Source organism: Panthera onca, chromosome E2 (genome assembly GCF_046562875.1).
Source record: "Panthera onca isolate mPanOnc1 chromosome E2, mPanOnc1 haplotype 2, whole genome shotgun sequence".
In the NCBI taxonomy this organism is placed as follows: domain Eukaryota; kingdom Metazoa; phylum Chordata; class Mammalia; order Carnivora; family Felidae; genus Panthera; species Panthera onca.
Genome location: NC_138353.1, coordinates 4,799,806 through 4,824,454, shown reverse-complemented (window position 1 = coordinate 4,824,454; position 24,649 = coordinate 4,799,806). Strand labels below are relative to the sequence as shown.

The 24,649-nt window shown below is 40.8% G+C and overlaps 1 protein-coding gene across 1 annotated transcript; it reads right to left on the bottom strand.

Moving 5' to 3' along the window:
• Nucleotides 1-1,299: 1,299 nt before the first annotated feature.
• LOC144614700 (uncharacterized) lies at nucleotides 1,300-23,343 on the bottom strand. Its single transcript, XM_078439374.2, has 5 exons — nucleotides 23,329-23,343; nucleotides 18,904-19,030; nucleotides 18,304-18,399; nucleotides 2,576-3,521; nucleotides 1,300-2,491 (listed from the first exon to the last, which is right to left on the bottom strand). The coding sequence occupies exons 1-5, from the start codon at nucleotides 23,341-23,343 to the stop codon at nucleotides 1,300-1,302; spliced, it is 2,376 nt and encodes a 791-aa protein (XP_078295500.2).
• Nucleotides 23,344-24,649: the final 1,306 nt, after the last annotated feature.

The window sequence follows — 24,649 nt, the reverse complement described above, 5'->3', positions numbered from 1 at the left end:
ATGGAAAATTACATATGTAGGAGTCCCACCTAAGAAAGAAGGGAACTCATATCATTGATGTAGCAACACTCAGCCACGTACATTCACATGCCCACTAGGAATAAATGAATTTTCTGAAGTGATTTGAGAATAAGAAGTATATTGATGTTTACTAGTCACAAATCTTAAAAAGGTTAATGTAAAAACACTGAGATTATACCTATGCAAAAATCCATCCCTTTTATCATTTAAAGCATAATAGCGTATACATTATCTAAATGTTTAACTTTGTATTATTCCTTCTAATAAGTATTTTGATGTAATGTCTGAATACACTGACTTATTGCTTTCTGCTGTGAATCCTGTGACACGTGTTGACATTTTATGTTCAGCTACATATGTTTTTAAACGTACTTTTCTTTCAACTTACTTTCCTTTTGGTACTCTCTGATGTTTTCCAAATGGTGTATTTATGAAGAAGGGCTTTCCTCATGCATTAGGTTTGTATGGTTTCAACTCAGCATGCATTTAGAGATATTGAATAAGGATTGAATTCCAGCTGAAATCTTTGTCATTCAATTTACATTTTAGATATTTCCTCTGATATGGGAATTATGATGTTGAATAAGTTAGGACTTCCACCTAGGGGTGTGCCACATTCATCACATTTTCAATGTTCCTCCTATGTATGAACAATGTGATGGTGAGTAAGGCTTGAGCCAAGTGAAACGTTTCACCACATTCTCTACAATTGTAAGGTGTCTCTCAAGTATGAATTTGGTGGTGTGGAATGAGGCTTGAGCACCATTAAAGGGCTTCCCAGACTCTTTTTTTGTGGAAAATCATCTCTATAACATATTCTCTGACAAGAAATCAGGGATCAGCATTGGTTAAGGTCTTGCCACATTGTTTACTTGGGTATCGTTAATCCTCAATGTGGATTCTGTGATGTGGAGTAGCGATGAGCCCTCCTTAAAAGTTCTCTTACAGTCTTGGGGTGCCTGGGTGGCTCAGTCGGTGAAGCATCCAACTTCACCTCATGTCGTGATATAGCAGTTTATGGGTTCGAGCCCTGCATCAGATTCTGAGCTGTCTGTGCCGAAACCTCGGAGCCTGGAACCTGCTTTTCCTTCTGTGTGTGTGTCTGCCTCTGCACCCTCCCTCTCATTCTATTGAAGAAAAACTTTTTAAAAAATGGGGGGAAAATTCCTTCACAGTCTTAAACTCTGTAACATTTGCTCCAAGATGATTTCTGTAATCTTGAATAAAGGATGATTGGTGATTAAAGTCTTTTGCACACGGTGCATTGGTAAGGTTGGCTCAAGTATGAATTCTGTGATGCTGATGAAGTTCTGAGCATTTGGTAAAGCCCTTGCCACATATCTGACATTCGTAAGGTTTCTCTCCAGTATGAATTTTGTGATGGCCATTAAGGTTTGACTTAATCCTAAAGGCTTTTCCACATTGTTGACATTGGAAAGGTTTCTCTCCAGTATGAATTCTGTGATGGTCATTGAGGTTTGACTTCAACCTAAAGGCCTTGCCACATTCTTGACATTTGTGAGGTTTCTCTCCACTATGAATTCTCTTATGCTGACTAAGGGATGCTTGCTGGCTAAAGACCTTTCCACATTCTTGACATTTGTAAGGTTTCTCTCCAGTATGGATTCTGTGATGCTGAGTAAGCCTTGAAGGTAAATTAAAGGTTTTGCTGCATTTGTTACATTGGTAAGGTTTCTGTCCGGTATGAATTAAGCGATGTAGAAAAAGGGTTGAGTACCTGCTAAAGGCCTTACCACATTCTTTACATTTGTAAGGTTTCTCTCCGGTATGAATTACGTGATGTTGAGTAAGCTGTGAGTACGCTTTATAGGCCTTTCCACATTCTTGACATTTGTAAGGTTTCTCTCCAGTATGAATTCTGTGATGTTCAGTAAGTCGTGAGGAACACTTAAAGGCTTTTCCACATTCTTGACATTGGTAAGGTTTCTCGCCAGTATGGATTCTGTGATGCTGAGTAAGGGATGATGGGTGGATAAAGGCCTTGCCACATTCTTGACAGTTGTGAGGTCTCTCTCCAGTATGAATTCTGTGATGTTGACTAAGGGATGATTGCTGGGGAAAGGCCTTGCCACATTCTTGACATTTGTAAGGTTTCTCTCCAGTATGCCTTCTGTGATGCTGGGCAAGGGATGATCGGTGGCTAAAGGCCTTGCCACATTCTTGACATTTGTAAGGTTTCTCTCCGGTATGTATTCTGTGATGCTTAGTAAGGGATGATTGCTGCTTAAAGGCCTTGCCACATTCTTGACATTTGTAAGGTTTCTCTCCAGTATGCGTTCTGTGATGTTTAATAAGGTATGAGTGACATTTAAAGGCCTTGCCACATTCTTGACATTCATAGGGTTTCTCTCCAGTGTGGATTCTTTGATGCTGAGTAAGCAATGATTGCTGGCTAAAGGCCTTGCCACATTGTTGACATTTGTAAGGTTTCTGTGCAGTACGGATTCGCCTGTCTGCATGGAGTGATGACCCATCCTTAAAGGTTTGACCACCTTCTTCACACTTGTCAATTTTCTTTGCAGTATGCATTTGCTGATGTTGAGATAGTGTTGAGAGTCTGACAAAGGTTTTGCCACATTCCTTGCAAATGTACCTTTTCTCTCCAGTACCACTTGTCTTATACGTATTTAGACTTAACGATTGACTAAACATGTTCCCAGATTCATTACCTGTGTATGGGTTTTCCCCCACACGAATCCTCCTATGATCAGCAATACTGGAGGACTGCTTCAGAGCTTTCCCACATTCATCATATTTAGAAGTATTTTCTACCCTCTGCATTCTCTTACTCTTGGTACGTTTGGAGTTTGGGTAAAAGACTTCCTCATCTTTATTAGATTCAAAATGGTTTTCTTGCAGAGTCCTCAGATGTTTGCTAACATGGGAGCCCTGGTTAGACTGTGTCTCAGATTCACTGTATTGAGCCAGTGTATCTCCACTGAAAATGCTCTGGTAATGTTGCAGGGCCACCTCCTCTATGAAGCGCCTCCCAAATTGACACGTCCTAGGCCTTTTGTCTTCATTTTTGAATCTCTGAGTTTTAGAAATATTTGACTGAAAGGTCAATCCAATCCCACTTTCACAATGGCTCAAAGCATTGTTTTCATTGTGGATGGGGTAACTTTCCAAATGTTCCAAATTTTCATTGCACAAATATGTATGTTTGTGTATTCGATTGGAACTTCTTACAGATGCACACTCCTTTGCACAAATAGTGGATGTACAAAGGGCGGTTTTCCAAGATGTTTTATGTCCTTCACCACTTGCGGCCGTGAGGTTCTTATTATGGGCACTCGTCTCAATTGGACCACGTCCTTCATAAAACTTCTGATGTGCTTCATTCTTTCTATCACTGTCGCAGTTTATCAAGTGTAAATTCTCAAGGGCATGATGTTTCCATGTACCCAGTGACACATTTTGTAAAGAGGCTTCTATGCATGGCTTTGGCAGGAAATTCTGGGTGCCATGTGAAGATATAGCTGAAAGATAGCAAATAACAAAAAAAGGAACATCATTCCAATTACTACTCTCACATGAATGTACTGACAACTTCTAATATACAACCTTCAAATCAGTCAGAGAATGTCAGGAAGATGGTTGAGAAGGATTCATCGGGAATTCATTCTTCCTTGACACAGAAACTTACATACAACGTGTTGAAGACATAGCCTTATAGATCATCCTGCAGTTGTTTAATGGTGTAGCACAAATCACATTCCTGTGTCACAAAGAATCAGGAAAGTATCCTATGAGCCAAAATTTAGAAGGAAGGACATTTAATTTAAAAGTCAAACAGAAATGATGAAAATACGATATAGCAAAAGTAGGAATAAAACAACAGGACGAGTTTGTTTTCAGAAATAACCCAAAAATTTTACAGATCTATAACACCATCAAGTAAGGATGAATAATTGAAGTTCTCCTAAAATCAGAAGTGAAGAAGTAACGTGACACAGTACATGTGATATAGATATAAAAATAATTATAATTGGCACAAAGAATAATTACATGCTAACAAATAGGTATCCAAAAAAAAAAAAAAAGTACCTATTTCAAAAAAAGGAATAACCTACCTGACATCATCATGGAGAAAAGAACATAATGAAAGAGGAGCCTGGGTGGCTTAGTTGGTTGAGCGTCCAACTCTTGATTTTGGCTCAGGTCATGATCTTAGGGTCATGTGATGGACCCCCGTATCAGGCTCTACCCTAAGCAAGAAGCCTGCTTAAGATTCTCTCTATATATACCTCTGTCTTTTCCCCCACTTACTGACACTCTCACACTCAAAAAAAAAAAAAAAAAAAAAAAAAAGAAAAGAAAAGAAAAGAAAAAAAGAAAAATATCATCGTATCTACAACTACTAAGTAGATTAAAACTGTAATAAATAAACTCCCAATGGGGCGCCTGGGTGGCTCACTTGGGTAAGCATCTGACTTCAGCTCAGGTCAGGATCTCACAGTCCATGAGTTTGAGCCCCGCATCAGGCTCTGTGCTGACAGCTCAGAGACTTGAGCCTGCTTCGGATTCTGTGCCTCCCTCTCTCTCCTCCCCTCCCCTGCTCATGCTCTGTCTCTTTCTGTCTGTCTCTGTCTCAAAAATAAATGAAAACATTAAAAAACATTTTTTAATTAAAAATAAATATAAAAATAAATTTCCGGGGCGCCTGGGTGGTTCAGTCGGTTGGGCAGCCGACTTCGGCTCAGGTCATGATCTCGCGGTCCGTGAGTTCGAGCCCTGCGTCGGGCTCTGTGCTGACAGCTCGGAGCCTGGAGCCTGTTTCAGATTCTGTGTCTCCCTCTCTCTGACCCTCCCCCGTTTATGCTCTGTCTCTCTCTGTCTCAAAAATAAATAAACATTAAAAAAATTTTTTAAAAAAACCATTTCCAACAAGGAAAATGCTTATACCAGATGAATTCACGGGATAATTCATACACACACATGACAAAGTACTTGAAATCTCCCCAGACATTTCTAGGGAGTGAAGAGAAGGGAGATTATGAAAACCCTTAATCATACCAGCCTTAACAGGTTATCAAAGCTGAAGGAAGATGCCAGAAGTATAGAAGACTATGAATTACCATCTGTGGGGAATATTCATGCAACGTCCACCATAAAACTAAGCAAATAGGGGAGCCTGGGAGCCTAAGTTGGTGAAGCACCCGACCCTTGACTTCAGCTCAGGTCATGATTTCAGTCGTGAGATCAGGCCCCATGTCCAGTTCATTGCAAACTGAAAAACCTACTTGGGATCCCCTTTCCGCCTCACTCTCTGCCCCTCCCATTGTCCTCTTCCTTCCTCTCCCTCTCAAAACAAATAAACAAATGAAAAACAAACTGAATCAAAAGCACATTTTACCATTTTACGACATAATCAACTGGGAATTCTTCCTGAAATTCAAGAGTGTTTCACCATATGGAAAACTATCGAGTTGGGACTGCACATTACAGACTAAAGATCACAAAGAGAGGATTATCTTAATTGATACAGGACAGGAAGTGAGCATATTGGACACCATTTCATGATTAAAGATACTCAATAAGGAAGAATCCAAGGAAACTACTTCATCCTAATAAAGATCATGTATGTATGAAAAGCTGAAATCCAACATAATCGATGAGAAGGCCAAAAGCTCCTCCTATAGGATCACAAATAAGATATTGAAGCAACTTTCCCATGTCCATTCCACACAGTACTGGCACTATTCAGAACAATTAGGAAAAAAATACATAAAAGGAAACCAAATAGGGGGCACTTGGTTGGCTCACTTAATTGTCTGACTCTTGGTTTTCAACCTGGCACTATGTGAGTTTGAGCCCCACATCAGGCTCCATGCTGACAGCACAGAGCCTGTTGGGGTTCTCTCTGTCTCTCTCTCTCCCTTTCTCTCTGCTTCTCCCGACTCCCATTCTCTCAAAATAAATAAACTTAAAACAATTCTAAAATGGAAACAACTTGGAAGAGAAAAAGCAAAATTATTGCTGTTAGAGGATGACATTATCTATACAAAATCCAAGGAAACTTTTTTTTTTTTTGGTAATCATTATTATTCATTTTTTCCTAATTTTTCTACTAGACCCTCCACTTTCAATTTTTTATGCTATAAATGATTGAGTTAATTATTGTATTTCACCTTTTTCTTTTATTACACCTCAATCAACAAAAGAATGAAGAAATTTATCTAAAATTCTGTAAAAGGAAATGCTAAAGAAAAATAAGAAAGAGGTAAAATGAAGACCCAAATAAACATAACATTGAAAGTAATTCCGTTTCTCCAATACAACAAACAAACTTGACAATACTTTAAATATATTTACAGTGAAAAAAAAAACACACCAACGAAAAAGAAAAATGGAAAAGAAAACGAGGCAACAGTTACACACAGAAACATATAGTGTGATAAACGATTCCTAAAGCAAACATACACTAACATATTAGACAATTTGGAAAAGACCAAGACCACATGCCTTCACTGGTCAATGGACCAAACTTTTAAACAAGTAATTCCTTGGATGCCCCGGTGGCTCAGTTGGTTTAGCATCCAACTGTTGGTTTTGGCTCAGGTCATGATCTCACTTTGTGAGTTCCAGCCCCACACTGGGCTCTGCACTGATACTGGGCATCCTTCTTGGGATTCTCTCTATCTCTATCTCTCCTTACCTCTTCCTTCTTATCTCTCCTCTCAAAATAAATAGTTATTAAAATGGTAATGGAGAACATTATATTTTTTTAAAAAAGCAATTGCTGATAAAATTCATCAAAATTCTACAAATAATAGAATACAGGGAACCCATTGAAAATCATTCTAGGTGGCAGGCATTACCCTGGTACCCAAGAGGACATAACCACAATACAAGAACAAAAAAAGGCTAGTTTGTCGAATATAAATATTGCTACACTGGCCTTCTTTTGACATCCATTTGCATGATAACTTCTCTAGCCCCTCACGTTCAATTGGCAGACGGCTTCAGGTCTAAATTGAGTCTTTTGTAGGCAGCAGATTAATCGGTTTGGGTTTTTTTTAAATCCATTCAGACACCCTATGTGTTTTGATTGGAGTGCATAGTACATTTCCCTTCAAAGGAATCATTGACTAGATACCTATTTGCTGCCATTTTATTATTACTTTTGGCATTGTTTCTGGAGATTTTTTTCTGATACTTTCTTGTCTTTCTCACTTTTGGTCTCTCCTCTGAAGTCAAAGACTATCCTTAAACATGTCTTGGAGGGCTGTTCCAGTGGTCACAAACTCCTTTAGTTTCTGTTTGACTGGAAATCTCTCTCTCTCCTCTAGTCTGAATGATAGTCTTCCTGGAGAGACTGTTCTTGGCTGCCTATTTTCCCCATTCAGCATTTTGAATCTGTCATGTCCCTCCCTCAGGGTTGCCAAGTTTCTGTTGAGAAATCTTGAGCTGGCCTTATGCTTTTCAGGGTGGGTGAAATACTTCCTCTGTGTTGCTGCTTTTAAGATTTTGTCATTATCACCGTAGTTTGCTAATTGGATTCCAAGATGTCTTGGTGTTGGCCTCCTTTTGGTGATTTCGATGGAGTTCTGTGCCTCCTGAATCTGCAGGTCTGTTTCCTTCAACTGATTAGGGATGCTTCCTTCTATTATTCCCTGAAGTAACTTTTCTGACCCCCTTGCTCATCTTCTTCTGTGACCCCTGTAATATAAATCTTATCACTTTTGAGGGAGTCCCTGATTTCCTAAGGCTATTTCATGTTGCATAGTTCTACTCTGTCTCTCTGTCTCTCTCTTCCTTAAGTTTCATTATTTTCCATTATTTTGTCTTTAAGGCCACCAATTTGCTGCTCTCATTCTTCCAACATGCTGTTCATTGAATCAAGTGCATTTCTCATCTCATTTATTGCATTTTACATCACTCTTCCTTTGCTAAGCCTCTTATCTCTGTAGTAAGAGCCTCACTGCTGTCTTCTTTTCACAAGCTCAGTGAGAATCCTTATGACAGTTGCCTTCAATTTTCCATTTGGAATGTTACTGATACTGTGTTTCACTGAAATCTCTGGCCACGGCCATATCTTGTTGTTTCATTTTGGAAAAATTCTTCGATCTTGGCATTTTGTCTACATCTCCACCACCCTCTGTATGTTAAAATAGCCACTTATGTCTCCTGCTCTATCTTTGACGCCAGTGGTCTGCAGAAGCTCTCCTGCCAGTGTTTGGACCCTGTCCTCAATGGGGTGAGTTTTGACTGGTTATGCTGTGGTCTGCTTGTGAGATGAGACCAGACATCAACTCCACCAGAACTGAGGCCATGCAGAACTGTGTGGTCACATGTGGTGTGGGCAGCAGATTATGCAGGTCCCCTGAAGTAGGGGCCAACCTTGCTGGGATTGAGTCAGGCTTGACTGAGAAGGGCAGTTCCACCAGAGCATAGGGGCTTGGGGCCTGTTGTAAGCAAGGCAGGCAGCCAGTGTCCCTACTGAGTCCTTTCTCTCAGGGTGCTCTGTGTTCATGCTGAGGAACATGGGAAGGAAATGGAACCAGTCAGCTCCTTTGTTCCCCATCATGCACCTCATTGAAGGGCCCCTAGAATATCAAATAATCTCACTCATCTGTGCCCCAAATGCTCTTCACATTGCTGTTTCCATGCTGTCTACCCCCAGGTTGTGAACCTACCTTCTGTCCAGGACAGTGCAGTACCCTCCTGGACTTTCCAAGCTAATTCTGCCGACTTCCAAACTCAAGGCTTGAAGCCACACTGTTTGTAAGAAAGCACAAAATGCAAGCCTTCTCCTTTTCCAAGATAATGACATTAGGGAAATGTTCTCCTTGTGCATTCTTCTTTGGGCTCCACTCTCTCTCATCCTTCTCCACAAACACAGTTCCCTACTTTCAGCAGCACTATAATCTGTTGCTCCCCCAGCCAAATCTCTATACTTCCTACAATCTTCGATGTACCTCTTCTCTCTCATCAGCTGGGTAATTCCTCTGTCAGTCTTAAGGTTGCTTTTTGGGATATGTAGGACGGTTTGGTGGTAAGCTAGATGTGTTTGTGGGATGTGATGAGGGTATGGTACTCCTAGTCTGTCATGATACTATCTTCTTCTCTGAAGAATCCCTATTTTTTTTTTAATTTTAAATTATTATCTTTTGAGACAGAGTCTGTGTGCAAGTAAGTTAGGGGCACAGGGAGGCAGAGACTCTCAAGCAAGCTGCATGTTAGGTGTGGAGCCTGAGGCAGGGCTTGATCCCATGACCCTGGGATCATGACCTGAGCCAAAATCAACAGTCAGACACTCCACCAACTGAGCCACCCAAGTGCCCCTAAAGAATCCTCATTTTGAAAAACCTGCTAAAACTCAAGCAAATTTTACAAAATTGGAGATCACAAACCCAACAAATAAGAATTCATGGTTTATACAGAACAAAGAACAATCCCTCGCAAAATATAATTACAGTTACAGTAGCATCACAGAGAATAAACTACTTAAGACTCAACATAATGCTAGAGGTCAAAACTGGTGCAGAGAAAACTATAAAATATTGTGAAGGAATTGAAAGAAGAAGTAAGTGAAAACACATCCATGTTCTTACATTGGAATACTTCAAATTATCCAACTGTCGCTATATTCAAAGTGATCTACTGATTTCATGCGACCTCCATCAAATTCCCAATGACATTTTTGGCAGAAAGATCACAACCAAATGGAACATTCACATGGGTATGGCAGGATAATATATACCAACAATAATCTTGAAACATAAAGAGTATTCTGGTGGCACCAAACTTCCTAATTTACAACATACCACAAAATCAGTTGTCAGAATAATGTACTACAGAAGAAAACAGACACAGAATAATAAAAAAGTGATGGTGAGCTACGCGTGCACTTCAATGTCAATGTGACATTGTCAGTGTGATGTATGAAAACGAACAGAGCATCTTCTTAAAACTCACATTCGGATTTCGATTTTTATGTGGGGTCTGAGTTTCTACATTTCTCACACACCTGAAACTCATGCCAACATCATCACTTCAAGAACCAGACTTCTATATTCCAAGAAAAAAAAAAAAAAAAAACACAAGAAGAAATCAGGGAGGACTTTGAACTTGAAGAATAATGAGGAAATTACTAAGCCTCATATCATGAACAGAAGCAACAATTCTCCCTAAACACTTACTACACAGTACAGACCATTCTAACAGTTTTGCATGAATTCACCCATCTATCCCAGTAATCTATGAGAACAATAGTGTTGTTTTTCATCTTTCAAAAGAATATCTGGCAAAATTGCAATAATACTATAATATGTGTCTTTATCCAGATTATCCGACTTTAAATTCATCTAAGAGGAACACACCAACCATTATACAGAGACAATCCTAAAAGTAAGTTTACCGAAAGTTTCAACGTGGTGATGGTGATGCAAATATATTAAAACCATGAAACTGAGTAACATAAAGAGAAAAGTGAAGATTCCACATAAAATACAAAAATTACCAATTGAATACAAAAGAATAAAAGTGATAGAATGAAAAATGTTTACTCTCCCTGAAACTAAGAAATGTTTTCAGTGACATACAGATTATACATCTATTGTGGAGAAAGGTTTTTGTGACTCGCAAATACACCACAAACACACAAACTCAGAAATACAGAGGAGGACAGAAGGAGGGGAAGATGGCAGTGTAGGAGATGCTGGGCTCACCACGTTCTGCTGATCACTTAGATTCCACCCACATCTGCCTAAATAACCCAGAAAACTGCCAGAAGACTAGCAGAATGGACTCTCTGGAGCCAAGCGTAGACAGGAGGCCCACAGAAGAGGGTAGGAAGGGCGGAGAGGCGGTGCGCACTACATGGACTGGTGGGAGGGAGACGGAGCAGTGGAGGGTTAGCCTGCCCTGCAACGCAGAGCCCCCAGTCTGACTTGCAAATGCAGAGGGGCCATACCGAGTGTTTTCTGACAGCCAAGCAGGACATAACATCTGGAATGTTATAAGTCAACAGCTCTGCTCGGAGAGCAGAAGGACTAGAAATAATGGGAGGAAGAGTTGTTGAACCCTGGAGAACAGAGCTCAGCTCACCAGGGAACAAAGGTGCTGGCGGTGCCAACTCCCTCGCCCATCCACCCGCTGAAATTCCAAAGGGAACCAGTTCCCATCACGAAACTTGCTTGAACTGCAAAAACACCCACACTGTGCTTCTATGCAACCATCCCTCCAAAGGGTCTGCCTCCCTCCCAGTGCTGCAGGGTCCCTCCCGCAGCTGGCCTTGGAGCACCAAAGGCAAAGTGAGCTGAGCCTGCCCCTCCCGCCCCTGTGTACCCGGTGGATCCACCCTGGCTAATAAGCCAGATCCCACAGAGGAAGCAACACAAGCCTGGCAGTGTGGAAGTAGTCCAGACAGGGGCCACACCACTACACAGTGAGTCCTGCCCCTGGGAGAGGGGAAGATAAGGTACACACCAGTCTGACTGTGGTCCCAGTGGTGGGCTGGGGGCAGACATCAGGTCTGACTGCGACCCCGCCCACCAACACAAGTTACCACAGACAGCACAGGGGAAGAGCCCTGCAGTTCTGTGCCACTCCAGGGACTATCCAAAATGACAAAACGGAAGAATTCTCCTCAAAAGAAACGCCAGGAAGTAGTGACAGCTAACAAACTGATCAAAAACGATTTAAGCAATATAACAGAAAATGAATTTAAAATAATAGGGGTGCCTGCATGGCTCAGTCGGTTAAGCATCCGACTTCGGCTCAGGGCATGATCTCGGGTCCGTGAGTTCAAGCCCCGCGTGGGCTCTGTGCTGTCAGCTCAGAGCCTGGAGCCTGTTTCAGATTCTGTGTCTCCCTCTCTCTCTGAACCTCCCCCGTTCATGCTGTCTCTCCCTGTCTCAAAAATTAAATAAACGTTGAAAAATAAATAAATAAAATAAAACAAAATAATAGCCATAAAATTAATCGTTGGGCTTGAAAAAAGTATAGAGGACAGCAGAGAATCTATTGCTACAGAGATCAAGGGACTAAGAAACAGGAGGAGATAAAAAATGCTATAAATGAGGTGCAAATTAAAATGGAGGCGACCACAGCTCAGATTGAAGAGGCAGAGGAGAGAATAGGTGAATTAGAAGAGAAAATTACGGAAAAAGAGGAAGCTGAGAAAAAGATAAAAAAAAAAATCCAGGAGTATGAGGGAGAATTACAGAACTAAGTGATATGAAGAAACACAATAATATACGCATAATTGGGATTCCAGAGGAGGAAGAGAGGGAAAAGTGCTGAAGGTGTACTTGAAGAAATCATAGCTGAAAACTTCCCTGATCTGGGAAAGGAAAAAGGCATTGAAATCCAAGAGGCACAGAGAACTCCGTTCAGACGTAACTTAAATCGATCCTCTGCATGACATCATAGTGAAACTTGCAAAATACAAGAATAAAGAGAGAATTCTGAAAACAGCTAGGGATACATATGCTCTAACATATAAAGGGAGACTGATAAGACTCGTGACGGATCTATCTACTGAAACTTGGCAGGCCAGAAAGGAATGGCCGGAAACCTTCAATGTGGTGAACAGAAAAAATATGCAGCTGAGAATCCTCTATCCAGCCATTCTGTCATTTAGAATAGAAGGAGATAAAGTTCTTCCCAAACAAACAAACAAACACTGAAGGAAATCATCACCACTAAATCAGCCCTACAAGAGATCCTAAGGGGGATCCTGTGAAACAAAGTACCAGAGACATCACTACAAGCATGAACCCTACACACATCACAGTGACTCTAAACCCATATCTTTTTATAATAACACTGAATGTAAATGAACTAAATGCTCCAAACAAAGGCATAGGGTATCAGAATGGAAAACAAAACAAAACAAGACCCATCTATTTGCTATCTACAAGAGACTCATTTTAGACCTTAAGGACACCTTCAGACTGAAAGTGAGGAGATGGAGAACTATCTATCATGCTACTGGAACTCAAAAGAAAGCTGGAGTAGCCATACTTATATCAGACAAACTGACTTTAAATTAAAGACTGTACCCTTCATAAGTATAAAAGAATTGAGATCATACCATGCCTACTTTCAGACCACAATGCTATGAAGCTTGAAATCAACCACAGGAAAAGTCTGGAAAACCTCCAAAAGCATGGAGGTTAAAGAACACCCTACTAAAGAATGAATGGGTCAACCAGACAATTAGAGAAGATATTAAAAAATATATGGAAACAAACGAAAATGAAAATACAACAATACAAACCCTCTGGGATGCAGTGAAGGCAGTCCTAAGAGGAAAATACACTGCAATCCAGGCCTATCTCAAGAAACAAGAAAATTCCCAAATAAAAAATCTGACAGCACACCTAAAGGAAACAGAAGCAGAACAGCAAAGACAACCCAAACCCAGCAGAAGAAGGCAAATAATAAAGATCAGAGCACAAATAAACAATATAGAATCTAAAAAAACAGTAGAGCAGATCAATGAAATCAAGAGTTGGGGTTTTGAAAAAATAAACAAAATTGATAAGCCTCTAGCCAAGCTTCTCAAAAAGAAAAGGGAGAGGACCCAAATAGATAAAATCATGAATGAAAATGGATTTATTACAACCAATCCCTCAGAAATACAAGCAATTATCAGGGAATACTATGAAAAACTATATACCAACAAACAGGACAACCTGGAACAAATGGACAAATTCCTAAACACCCACACACTTCCAAACTCAAACAGGAAGAAATTGAAAGCTTGAACAGACCCATAACCAGCGAAGCAATCGAATCAGTTATCAAAAACCTCCCAAAAAATATGAGTCCAGGGCCAGATGGCTTCCCAGGGGAATTCTACCAGACATTTAAAGCAGAGATAATACCTATCTTTCTCAAGCTACTCCAAAAAATAGAAAGGGAAGGAAAACTTCCAGACTCATTCTATGAAGCCAGCATTACATTGATTCCTAAACCAGAGACCCAGTAAAAAAAGAGAACTACAGCCCAATATCCCTGATGAATATGAAAGAAAACATTCTCAATAAGATACTAGCAAATCGAATTCAACGGCATATAGAAACAATTATTCACCATGATCAAGTGGGATTCATTCCTGAGCCGCAGGGCTGGTTCAGCATTCACAAATCAATCAACGTGATACATCACATTAGTAAAAGAAAAAATAAGAACCATATGATCCTGTCAATAGAGGCAGAAAAAGCATTAGACAAAATTCAGCATCCTTTCTTAATAAAAACGCTTGAGAAAGTCAGGATAGAAAGAACACACTTAAACATCCTAAAAGCCATTTATGAAAGCCCACAGCTAATATCATCCTCAATGGGGAAAAACTGAGAGCTTTCTCCCTGAGATCAGGAACACGACAGGGATGTCCACTCTCACCGCTGTTGTTTAACATAGTGTTGGAAGTGCTAGCATCAGCACACAGAAAACAAGAGGAAATCAAAGGCATCAAAATTGACAAAGATGAAGTCAAGCTTTCACTTTTTCCAGATGACATGATACTACACATGGAAAACCTGTGATAGACTCCACCAAAAGTCTGCTAGACCTGATACATGAATTCAGCAAAGTCGTAGGATACAAAATCAATGTACAGAAATCAGTTGCATTCTTATACACTAATAATGAAGCAACAGGAAGACAAATAAAGAAACTGCTCCCATTCAGAATTGCACCAAGAGGCATAAAATACCTAGGAATAAACCTAACCAAAGATGTAAAATATCTGTATCCTGAAAACTATAGAAAGCTTATGAAGGAAATTGAAGAAGATGTGAAGAAATGGAAAAACATTCCATGCTCATGGATTGGAAGAATAAATATTGTCAAAATGTCAATACTACCCAAAGCTATCTACACATTCAATGCAATCCCAATCAAAATTGTACCAGCATTCTTCTCGAAGCTAAAACAAGCAATCCTAACATATGTATGGAACCACAAAAGACCCCGAATAGCCAAAGTAATATTGAAGAAGAAGACCAAAGCAGGAGGCATCACAATCCCAGACTTTAGCCTCTACTACAAAGCTGTCATCATCAAGACAGCATGGTATTGGCACAAAAACAGACACATAGACCAATGGAATAGAATGGAAACCCCAGAACTAGACCCACAAAAATATGGCCAGCTAATTTTTGACAAAGCAGGAAAGAATATCCAATGGAAAAAAAAGACAGTCTCTTTAACAAATGGTGCTGGGAGAACTGGACAGCAACATGCAGAAGGTTGAAACTAGATGACTTTCTTATACCATTCACAAAAATAAACTCAAAATGGATGAAGGACCTGAATGTGAGACAGGAAACCATCAAATCCGTAGAGGAGAAAGCAGGGAAAAACCTCTCTGACCTCAGCCGCAGGAATTTCTTCCTTGACACATCCCCAAAGGCCAGAGAATTAAAAGCAAAAATGAACTATTGGGACATCATGAAGATAAAAAGCTTCTGCACAGCAAAGGAACCAATCAACAAAACGAAAAGGCAACCAACGGAATGGCAAAAGATATTTGCAAATAATATATGAAAAAAGGGCTAGTTTCCAAAATGTATAAAGAACTCCCCAAACTCCACACCCGAAAAACAAAAAATCAAGTGAAGAAATGAGCAGAAAACATGAATAGACACTTCCCTAAAGAAGACATTCAGGGGGCCAACAGGCACATGAAAAGATGCTCAAGGTCGCTCCTCATCAGGGAAATACAAATCAAAACCACACTCAGATACCACCGCACGCCAGTCATAGTGGCTAAAATGAACACATCGGGAGACTCTAGATGCTGGCGAGGATGGAGAAACGGGAACCCTCTTGCACTGTTGGTGGGAATGCAAACTGGTGCAGTCGCTCTGGGAAACAGTGTGGAGATTCCCGAAAAAATTAAAAATAGCGCTACCCTATGACCCAGCGATAGCACTGTTAGGAATTTACCCAAGGGATACAGGAGTGTTAATTCATAGGAGCACTTGTACCCCAATGTTTATAGCAGCACTCTCAACAATAGCCAAATTATGGAAAGAGCCTAAATGTCCATCAACTGAGGAATGGATAAAGAAATTGTGGCTTACGTACACAATGGACTACTACTTGGCAATGAGAAAGAGTGAAATATGGCCTTTTGTTGCAACGTGGATGGAACTGGAGAGTGTTATGCTAAGTGACAGAAGTCATACAGAAAAAGACAGATACCATGTATTTTCACTCTTATGTGGATCCTGAGAAACTCAGGACCATGGGGGAGGGAAAGAAAATAAAAAACAGGTTAGAGAAGGAGGGAGGCAAACCATAAGAGACTCTTAAATCTGAGGACAAAGTGAGGGTTGATGGGTGTTGGGAGGGAGGGGAGGGTGGGTGATGGGTATTGAGGAGGGCCCCTGTTGGGATGAGCACTCGGTGTTATATGGAAACCAATTTGACAATAAATTTCATATTTAAAAAAAAAGAAATACCAATAGGTATTGTTTTTGAGTCTTCTATAGCATTAAAAGTCTAGGTCTCCTTTATGTTTTGTGCTGGATTACATTCACAATTTTAAGGCATTTGAACTAATGTGATACACATTTTCTTTATTTGCAGCAACAGAAAAGAGATAAGGAAGAGTATCTATGGGACATGAGGGCAGAATAAAATGGAAGTTTACAGGACAGAGCTCTCATTCACAATCTCTACTTTCAACAGCAGTTCCTACAGCAAACATAGGAGGAATCCTTCATTTTCCAAAGCAGACAACAAACAAGGTGAAATGAAGGAGGAAGCTTCCAGAATAAATGAGATGATTAGTGCACATCTTCCCATAAAGATACTTAATGATAACAGAGAAAAAATATCAACCTTCTAGTGGAGGGATCCAGCAGAGAGCACACAGGAAGTAAGGAACCTGTAATGGGTGACACTGGGATCAGGTGGCTAATGTTCTTAAAGGACACAGAACGACAGCTGTGAAATAAATGTCCAGGACAAATATGTAAATCACGGTCTAACAGCCAAAAGGAAAATAACCATTTTATTCAAATATCAAGCCACTATTCCATGGTAAACAATTCAAATGGTCATCTTAGAGAGACTTACAGAGGAAGAAGAGAGAACAGGTAACTAAATGATATCAGGAAAACTCTGCAAGACCAACAGGTCAACCCAAATGATCTACCTCATACCTCATGATGCACATGCCATGTCAGAATTTTGATCTAATAAATCAGAAATGAATCTCATAAAGAGCCACACAGAAAGTGAAAACATTTATGACAAAGGCACAGGAAGTTTCTATTATACAAGAAAAAAGATGAAAATTATGATGTTACTGAGAAATAACGTACCCATTGAGTCTTTATGGCAGGCCGTGAGTTCTAAGTTCTCAGTGTTCTAGTTCCCCTGTGGCATTAATGTTGGTAGGAATATTAGAATACACATGGACAAATTATTTCACCATTGAGGAATGGAAGACATAAATTGGAAATTTCTTATTATCATTCATAAGAAAAATAAGCTTCTGAAGTGAAATAGAGCATGAGATTTTCTCATTTTAGAAAATGCTTTTTTATCTGAGGGAATTACTGAATCTCAGTTTTGTATGATTAAGCCTCAAGCATCAGTGGGGCGCCTGGGTGGCTCAGTTGGTTGACCATCCAACTTCAGCTCAGGTCATGATCTTGTGGTCTGTGAGTTCGAACCCCACATCAAGCTCTGTGCTGACTGCTCAAAGCCTGAGGCTCCTTCAAATTCTATGTCTCTGTCTCTCTCTGCCCCTCCCCCACAATTGCTCTGTCTGTCTGCCTCTCTCTGTCTCTCTCTCAAAAACAAACATTGAAATAAAAACAAAGATTATAGCCTCAGGAACAATGGAAAGCATAAACCGGAAATCACGTGATCCCTGTCTCCAGTGCTCCTGGGATTTGGACACCAAAACCCACTCTGTCCACCACTACTATGACACATTTCTCACGAAAACAGAAACTGGGAATGACTTACAATAGAGTTTCTCAGAATATGGAGAATTCTCCAGGGCCTTCAAAGCAAAGGAGAAGCTTTCAGACTTTGGAGATACTCAACGCACAAGGGGAGTCTCCTGGCACTCACTGTGGATGTGATGGACCATCACTGGAGCAGAACAAAGAATCCCTCGAGAATGTAAGAGTATGATGGGTTGGAAAGCTGATGTCCCGCTATGAGTGGGACAGACATAAAACTGGGCTTCCAAACTAATTTCCATTCAAGGAGAGCTACTTGAGCCATATTTTAAATATTTGCATATCACCACTGTCATCTGTTTTGTTCATGCCCACCTACCTGCTGGTGAGGCTACCGTCTTCTTTCTCTTCACATCCCAGAGATCCCTCTTTTGTTCCAAAAAAATGACCAGGTGAGGTTTCGACACAATGAGGCCTGATTATCAGGAAAAAAAAAAAAAAAAAGAACATGCCTGTTTCTCAGATTCTTTCACCCCAATACTGTGCTCAGTACACGAGAGAGGACATTGTAGAATTCCAGAAAATGATTTCTGAATGCTGTTGCCCACAAGCCCCTTTAGTATACTTGACAGGAATTTCCAACGTTCACATCGTGACCTCACGTCCAAGTACTACCACGACAGGAATGAGTAGCAGTTGGGAGCTTAAGTGGGCAGTACCATTTTATGCCACTCAATGTTTACAATTACCACTCATCTACAGATGATGATGCTCTTACCTCACCGTAAAGAAGGGGAATCTACAGCTGGAAAGGAAACCTCATGAAGATATTTCTCTATATCTACAAACTCGACTTCTTTCTCTGACTGCAGGGATCTGAATCCCAGTCATGCAAGAGGAAGCTTCCAAAAGACAGTCTTCCAAGGAAGGAACAAACCCGCGAGTGTGGTTTGGGAAGTCTGGAAGGAGTTATCCTCACCCAAGAAGAGGAGGTGTCCATAGGTCTCTAACATCACATCCCTGTACAGTTCTCGCTGACTCTGGTTCAGGAATCCCCATTCCTCCTGAGAGAATTCTATGGCCACATCCCTGAAGGTCAGCAGTCCCTGCAACAAATACCACAGTTACCAAGTAGCCATAGGCAGCATTCATAATGGTACCTAAGATGCAAGAGGGAGTTAATGTCACCAGCTGGACCCCAAGACCTGATCTTCACTGCTTACTTGTTGATACCCACTGCCCTCAGTCCCTCATTTTATTTTAGTTCTTCTTTCAACCTTATCTGTTACTTCAGGCAACAACACCCCAGGGCCATCAACTCTTGTGATGGAAACAGAAAGTATACAACAAAAGGTATGTCATCTGAGAAAGAGCTTATACCCACCGTGTCTGAGCTCATCCCCTGACTCACTCCTAAGCAAGTAGACAGTGGTGTCAACCACGGGGAGAGGATTGTTACCATGACCTCATTCTAATGCTAAACTCTCCACCTAAGAGTGAGCACAAACCTCATTTACTATGTAACATCCAGAGTAGGTATGGAACTGCTTGTTTTCAAAAAGTAAACATTCCAATGTGTATTTACTTATCTTTGAGAGAGAGAGACAGAGCAGGAGCAAGGGAAGGACTGGGAGGGAGACAGAATTGGAAGCAGACTCCAGGCTCTGAGCTGCCAGCACAGAGCCCAGTGCAGGGCTCGAACTCACAAAACGCAAGATTTCGAGCACACAGACTGCATGATCATGACCTGAGCTGAAGCTGGATGCTCAGCCAACTGAGCCACCCAGGCCCCCCTGTATACAACTGTTTTCTTCAGGCCCAAGTGTAACCTGATCTGCACCTTTACATAAGGTGATGGGCTCTCCCTCTAATTCTCCACCCTGACTATATATGAAACCATTCCCTTCCCGGGGTCTCTGCTTTGGAAGTGATTCCCTGTGATCTCCTTAATTGTTGAAAATCACGTTTCCTTTGTGTGACAACCCCAGCTGGTATATATTCTATCTGTGACTCACCAAGAAGTGAATTCTTGTTTGTTTAGGTATATTGGGAAAACTGGTTCTGACTTTGAGGAGTTTCCTGCTTTCCGCAGGAAGACATTTTTCAACACAATGATATGCTTTCATCTATTTTCTTACTTTGAGGTAAGAACCAGTGTAAATATTGTGTTTATTCAAGCGAATTTATAAAATGAAGGCATCAACAAAGGCATCCACATTTTTACATACTATATTCATATCACGTAGTATACCTGGTGTCTATTTCTTAGATGGAAAGTCTGGGTGTGTTACAATGTACGTAGCATATTCTAATATGAATTACAATTTCACAATGGTGCATTGAAGAGCTTTATTTTTTTTAAGTTTATATGCTTATTTTTAGAGAGGGGGAGAGAGAGCAAGTGGGGGAGGGGTAGAGAGGGAGAGAGAGAGAATCCCAAGGAGGTTCCCCACTGACAGTGCAGAGCCTGACTTGGGGCTCCATCTCAGGAACCATGAGCTACTGACCTAAGCTGAAATCAAGAGTCAGATGCTTAACTGACTGAGCCACCCAAGTGCCCCCAGATTCTGCATTGCTGACAAGACATTAGCCTATTGGCCAGGGAATAGATATTTGAATAACAAAGAGCAAGAATTCAAAGGCAGGAACTCATGGAGTACTTGGAACTAAATGGGTTTTATAACAACCACAGGTTCTACTAGAATAGCAAAAAAGGCAACAAGGCGCCTTTCTGAGCATTTCCTACTTAGTAGATAGCATCTACTCATTTTTCATAAATTAATGGAAAATGAATAATAATCATAATTATAAACAATTATCATCTATGAGAGCAAACAGGTTATTCTATTTCTCTGTGGATATTTTGTCAAGCATCCAGTACATGGAAGAGATTCCGTTTTAACCTGGGTTATCTGACCTAGAGTTGATCTAAAACGACACAGTGGTCAATATCCAGACGGGACCCTAAAGCAACGTTAGTAACATGTGTGAAAGCTGAAAAGAATGATGGAAACCAGAAAGTGTCCACACAAAATTGGTCTTCTGTTTTACACTTCATGCACACACCCATACATTTAGAAAGCAGTTATATACATATTAAAAGTGATAGAGTGGAGGGCCACCTGGGTGGCTCAGTTAGTTAAGCATCTGACTTCTGATTTTGACTGAGATTGTGATCTCCAGGCTCCTGTGTATGCACCCTACATTGGGCTCTGCGATGATAACAGGGAGCCTGCTTTTAAATTGTCTCTCTCTCTTCCTCTCTCTCTCTGCGCCTTCTCCACTTGTTCTCTCAATCTCCCCGTCTCTCACACAAACTACAGGAAACAAGGGAAGAGCAGAAAATGGTCGTGGAAACTAAGAAACATCCTCAATGACATTACACTCATAAATCTAGTTTTGGATAATGATGCTTAGGTCTTTTATTCACACTGTCAACACAAACACATTGAATGATATACATAAACCAGCTATTATTTCTGAATCTAGTATGATGAGGGATACAAACAGCAAAATGTGCACCTCCACCAGAGAAGCCTGACCTAGAGCCTGCAGAGTTTTAATAAGCATCAAGTAAGTGCTGGTTGCTACATTCTTAAGGGGTCTCCTGACTGCCTATATGTCTCAATAAGTAACCTTGAACTGAATGGTAATCACCAGAGAAATCCTGCAGAAGCAGTTTTACACTCAGAAATTCAAAGGAACGGCCTCCTGAGTTGCTCAGTGGGTTAAGCCTCTGTCTCTTGGTTTTGGTTTCGGTCATGATCTCACAGTTCATGAGTTTGAGCCCCCAGGAGGGCTCCATGCTGCTGAGTATGTGGAGCCTGCTTGCGATTCTTTCTCTCCCAAATTTTCCCCGTTCCCCCCCCCCCCCGCTCACGTACTCTGTCTCCTTCTCAAAATAAGTAAATAAACTTAAAAAAAAATAAAAGGAACATTTGTGATCTAATACTGCGTGCAGCTCCCCTCCCCCCCAGGACATATAAGCTTCATGAAGCCACCATATGGCTCCCTCTGCCCACAGGTCCAGTGTCTGTGCGACTCCAATAAGCTATCTTGCATCATCCAACATCTCCAGAATTGTTTCTTGACCATTGTGCTTGATGATCCCACCATATACTGTTTCATTGAAAGCTTTTGTTTCAGTCCTCATTTCTGCTCTATTCTGTTTCAGGTTTCGAAGGTGCAAGCATGTAAACTATGGGATTCTTCTTTTCTTGTTCTGAAAATACAAACTAAATAGAAGAATAGATTTGCATCAAGAATGTGGAGTAAACTGTCTACAGGATGGAGGTCCGAGTGATTTAGAACCTCCACTCCCAGAAGTCATTATCTCTACTACACAAAGGTGAGAGTCTTCATTGTCCAGTGGCAACGGGTGGGATGTGGGTTGGGAGCAAGTGGTCAAGAAAGGATTCTGGAGACCTCTTTGGTCAAAAAAGCTGTTTTCATGAAAGCACAGGGAGAGGAATTGTGGGCGCCAAGGGCTGCAGTAGGATTTGAGGAGACACTGATGGTATGCTTTAAGTTGGAGGCATAGAGATAAAAGAAGTTTCTAAAGCATTTTCAGATAGTTAAGAAGACTTACAGGATACTGGCAGTCTGGCTCTCCTCAAGCTGAGCTTCCCTTTTGCCTCTGGCAAAGCATTCACATGAAGGCAATTGTGAATTCCTTGAGCAATGTCATACTCTGCCTATATCTAGTGTTTATCAATGGATGACAAACTGTAAGAAAATTTAATCCTATCGACATTTCTTTTACCTCTGTTCCTTTCATCAGAAACTACAGGCAAAGAGAAACTTGGCCAGAAGAAAGATTGTTCCAGTTGAAATGGGATGGTTTCTGCATATCACTCGGTAAATCTACCTTATGAAATAAATTGAAATGAAATTGTAATGAAACAACCTGCAAATGGGGTATCTTTTCAACATTCTAAGCAGCAAGAGTCTTCCTTTTATCTGACAACTTTGGAGTTAATCCGGGCCTCATATCCATCCTGTGTATTTGTGCATTTTCTTCATCCTGGTCTCCAGAGAGGTGATTAAGCATCCAGATCTGACCTAAATGGGAACTGTTTTCCTTGAGTGCTATGCAGGACCAGACTCCACCAGCAACAGGAATCTTGGACTCAACGCCTTCCCCTGTGGATCGTTCACAAAGGGAATATTTTCAATACTTGCAGAACTTTAATTTGGAGTTGGAGAAGGGGGAGAAGGCTCAGCGATACAAGGGAAAAGTGTTCTACAAACCTAATCTTGAGTATCATCTGAAAAGGTTAAAAATTGGGTGAAAAAATAAAGCAGAAATCTCAGAACTAGAAAAACCAACACTTGCGATTTCAGTTTGCATGGGCCTTCAAGAGAAAAACAGGGCAGGGTCCCTGCCCTCAGATGCACAGCTTACCTGAGAACTGGCCATTTCTTCTTTCACCTGGTCCCCTGGGTTTCTTCTCTGAAGATTTTGCTGGAGATCTCACAGCTGCATCAGCAGAAAATGTCTTCCAAGCCACTAACACAGCCTCTACACTTGTAAACTGATCACCTGCAGGCCAGACTTTGAAATGTAGAAAAGGCCCAACTTCCTACTCCTTTGTGTAAAAAGCTATTCAGAACATTTTGAGCTCCTAATTGGATGCCAACCTCTGAGTTTTCCTCTTCTCCTTTCCACAGATGCTTCTCCTCCCACAGATGCCACTACATCCCACAAATGCTGCTACACCATAGGCACACTTTGTTACACGGCCTTGATCCTCTCCAACTCCTATAGAGGAGAACCTGGCACCTCTCCTAGAGCCAAAGCCTGCACTCACCCCTCCTAAATTGTTGGGAAACCTTTGTGCTTCATCCTGGATTCTCTTAGAATCACCTGGAGCACTTAATTAAAACAACACCATTGTTTCAACAAACATTGATTGACAGAATCTGGGGGGGGGGGGAGGGGGCGATATGATCATTTTTTGAAATTCCACAAGTGATCCTATTGGGAAGTATTTAGGAAGGTGACCAGACAAAAAGCACGATCATAGCTATGGTTTTTGTCCATATTTAAATCCATGCCTTCTCCACTGATCAGAGTTTCTGGAGATTTACACACCCCCCCTCTTTCTTCTATGCAGTGGGAGACACCCTTCCACAGGGAGCTTTCCCTTATACATGCAAATGCCTCTTTCAAAAGGGTTTCAGACCTTTTCCTTTGTCTGCTCCTTTAAAGTAATTCTTATGCCAAAGAGACGCATTTTGGAATGGTAAAATGCTCCCATTCAGTAGCAAAGTTTACTTTCCTAAGTCACCGCTAAACAGTTTTCCCAACTGAATGCATTTTTTAACTCCTTCCAGGAATATTTGAGATTTCTAATTCCTCATTATTTTCACTGAAATTTGGTGTTATCCTCTTTTCCTTATTTTGGCCATTCTAGAAAATATTGAGTGGTTTCTCACAGTAAAATATAGAGTGATCTAAGACAGTTGTGCTGCTGCCTGAAACTGAAACCACTTAAAAGCATAAAGTTAAACAATTCAAAATGGTGGCATTAAAACATCAACAAAGCTTCCTATTAAACTTAGTAACCTTTTTTCTCTTGGGGAAACCTCCCATAATTCCTTCTTAACCACCCCCCCCCCCTTTTCTTTTAACCAAAGAGTACCAAACTGGAAATATGATGACCAATGTTTGTAGCACAAAAACAACTCTTGTCAAAACAAGATGGATCCTGTTTTTCCCTATA

Excerpts from the sequence above, each read along its gene's own strand:
- LOC144614700 (XM_078439374.2), bottom strand. Across the intron at positions 3,522-18,303 it reads GACGGTAGCCTCACCAGCAG|CTATATCTTCACATGGCACC; the intron begins GTAGGTGGGCAT and ends GCTATCTTTCAG. Across the intron at positions 2,492-2,575 it reads TCAACACTATCTCAACATCA|GCGAATCCGTACTGCACAGA; the intron begins GCAAATGCATAC and ends CCATGCAGACAG.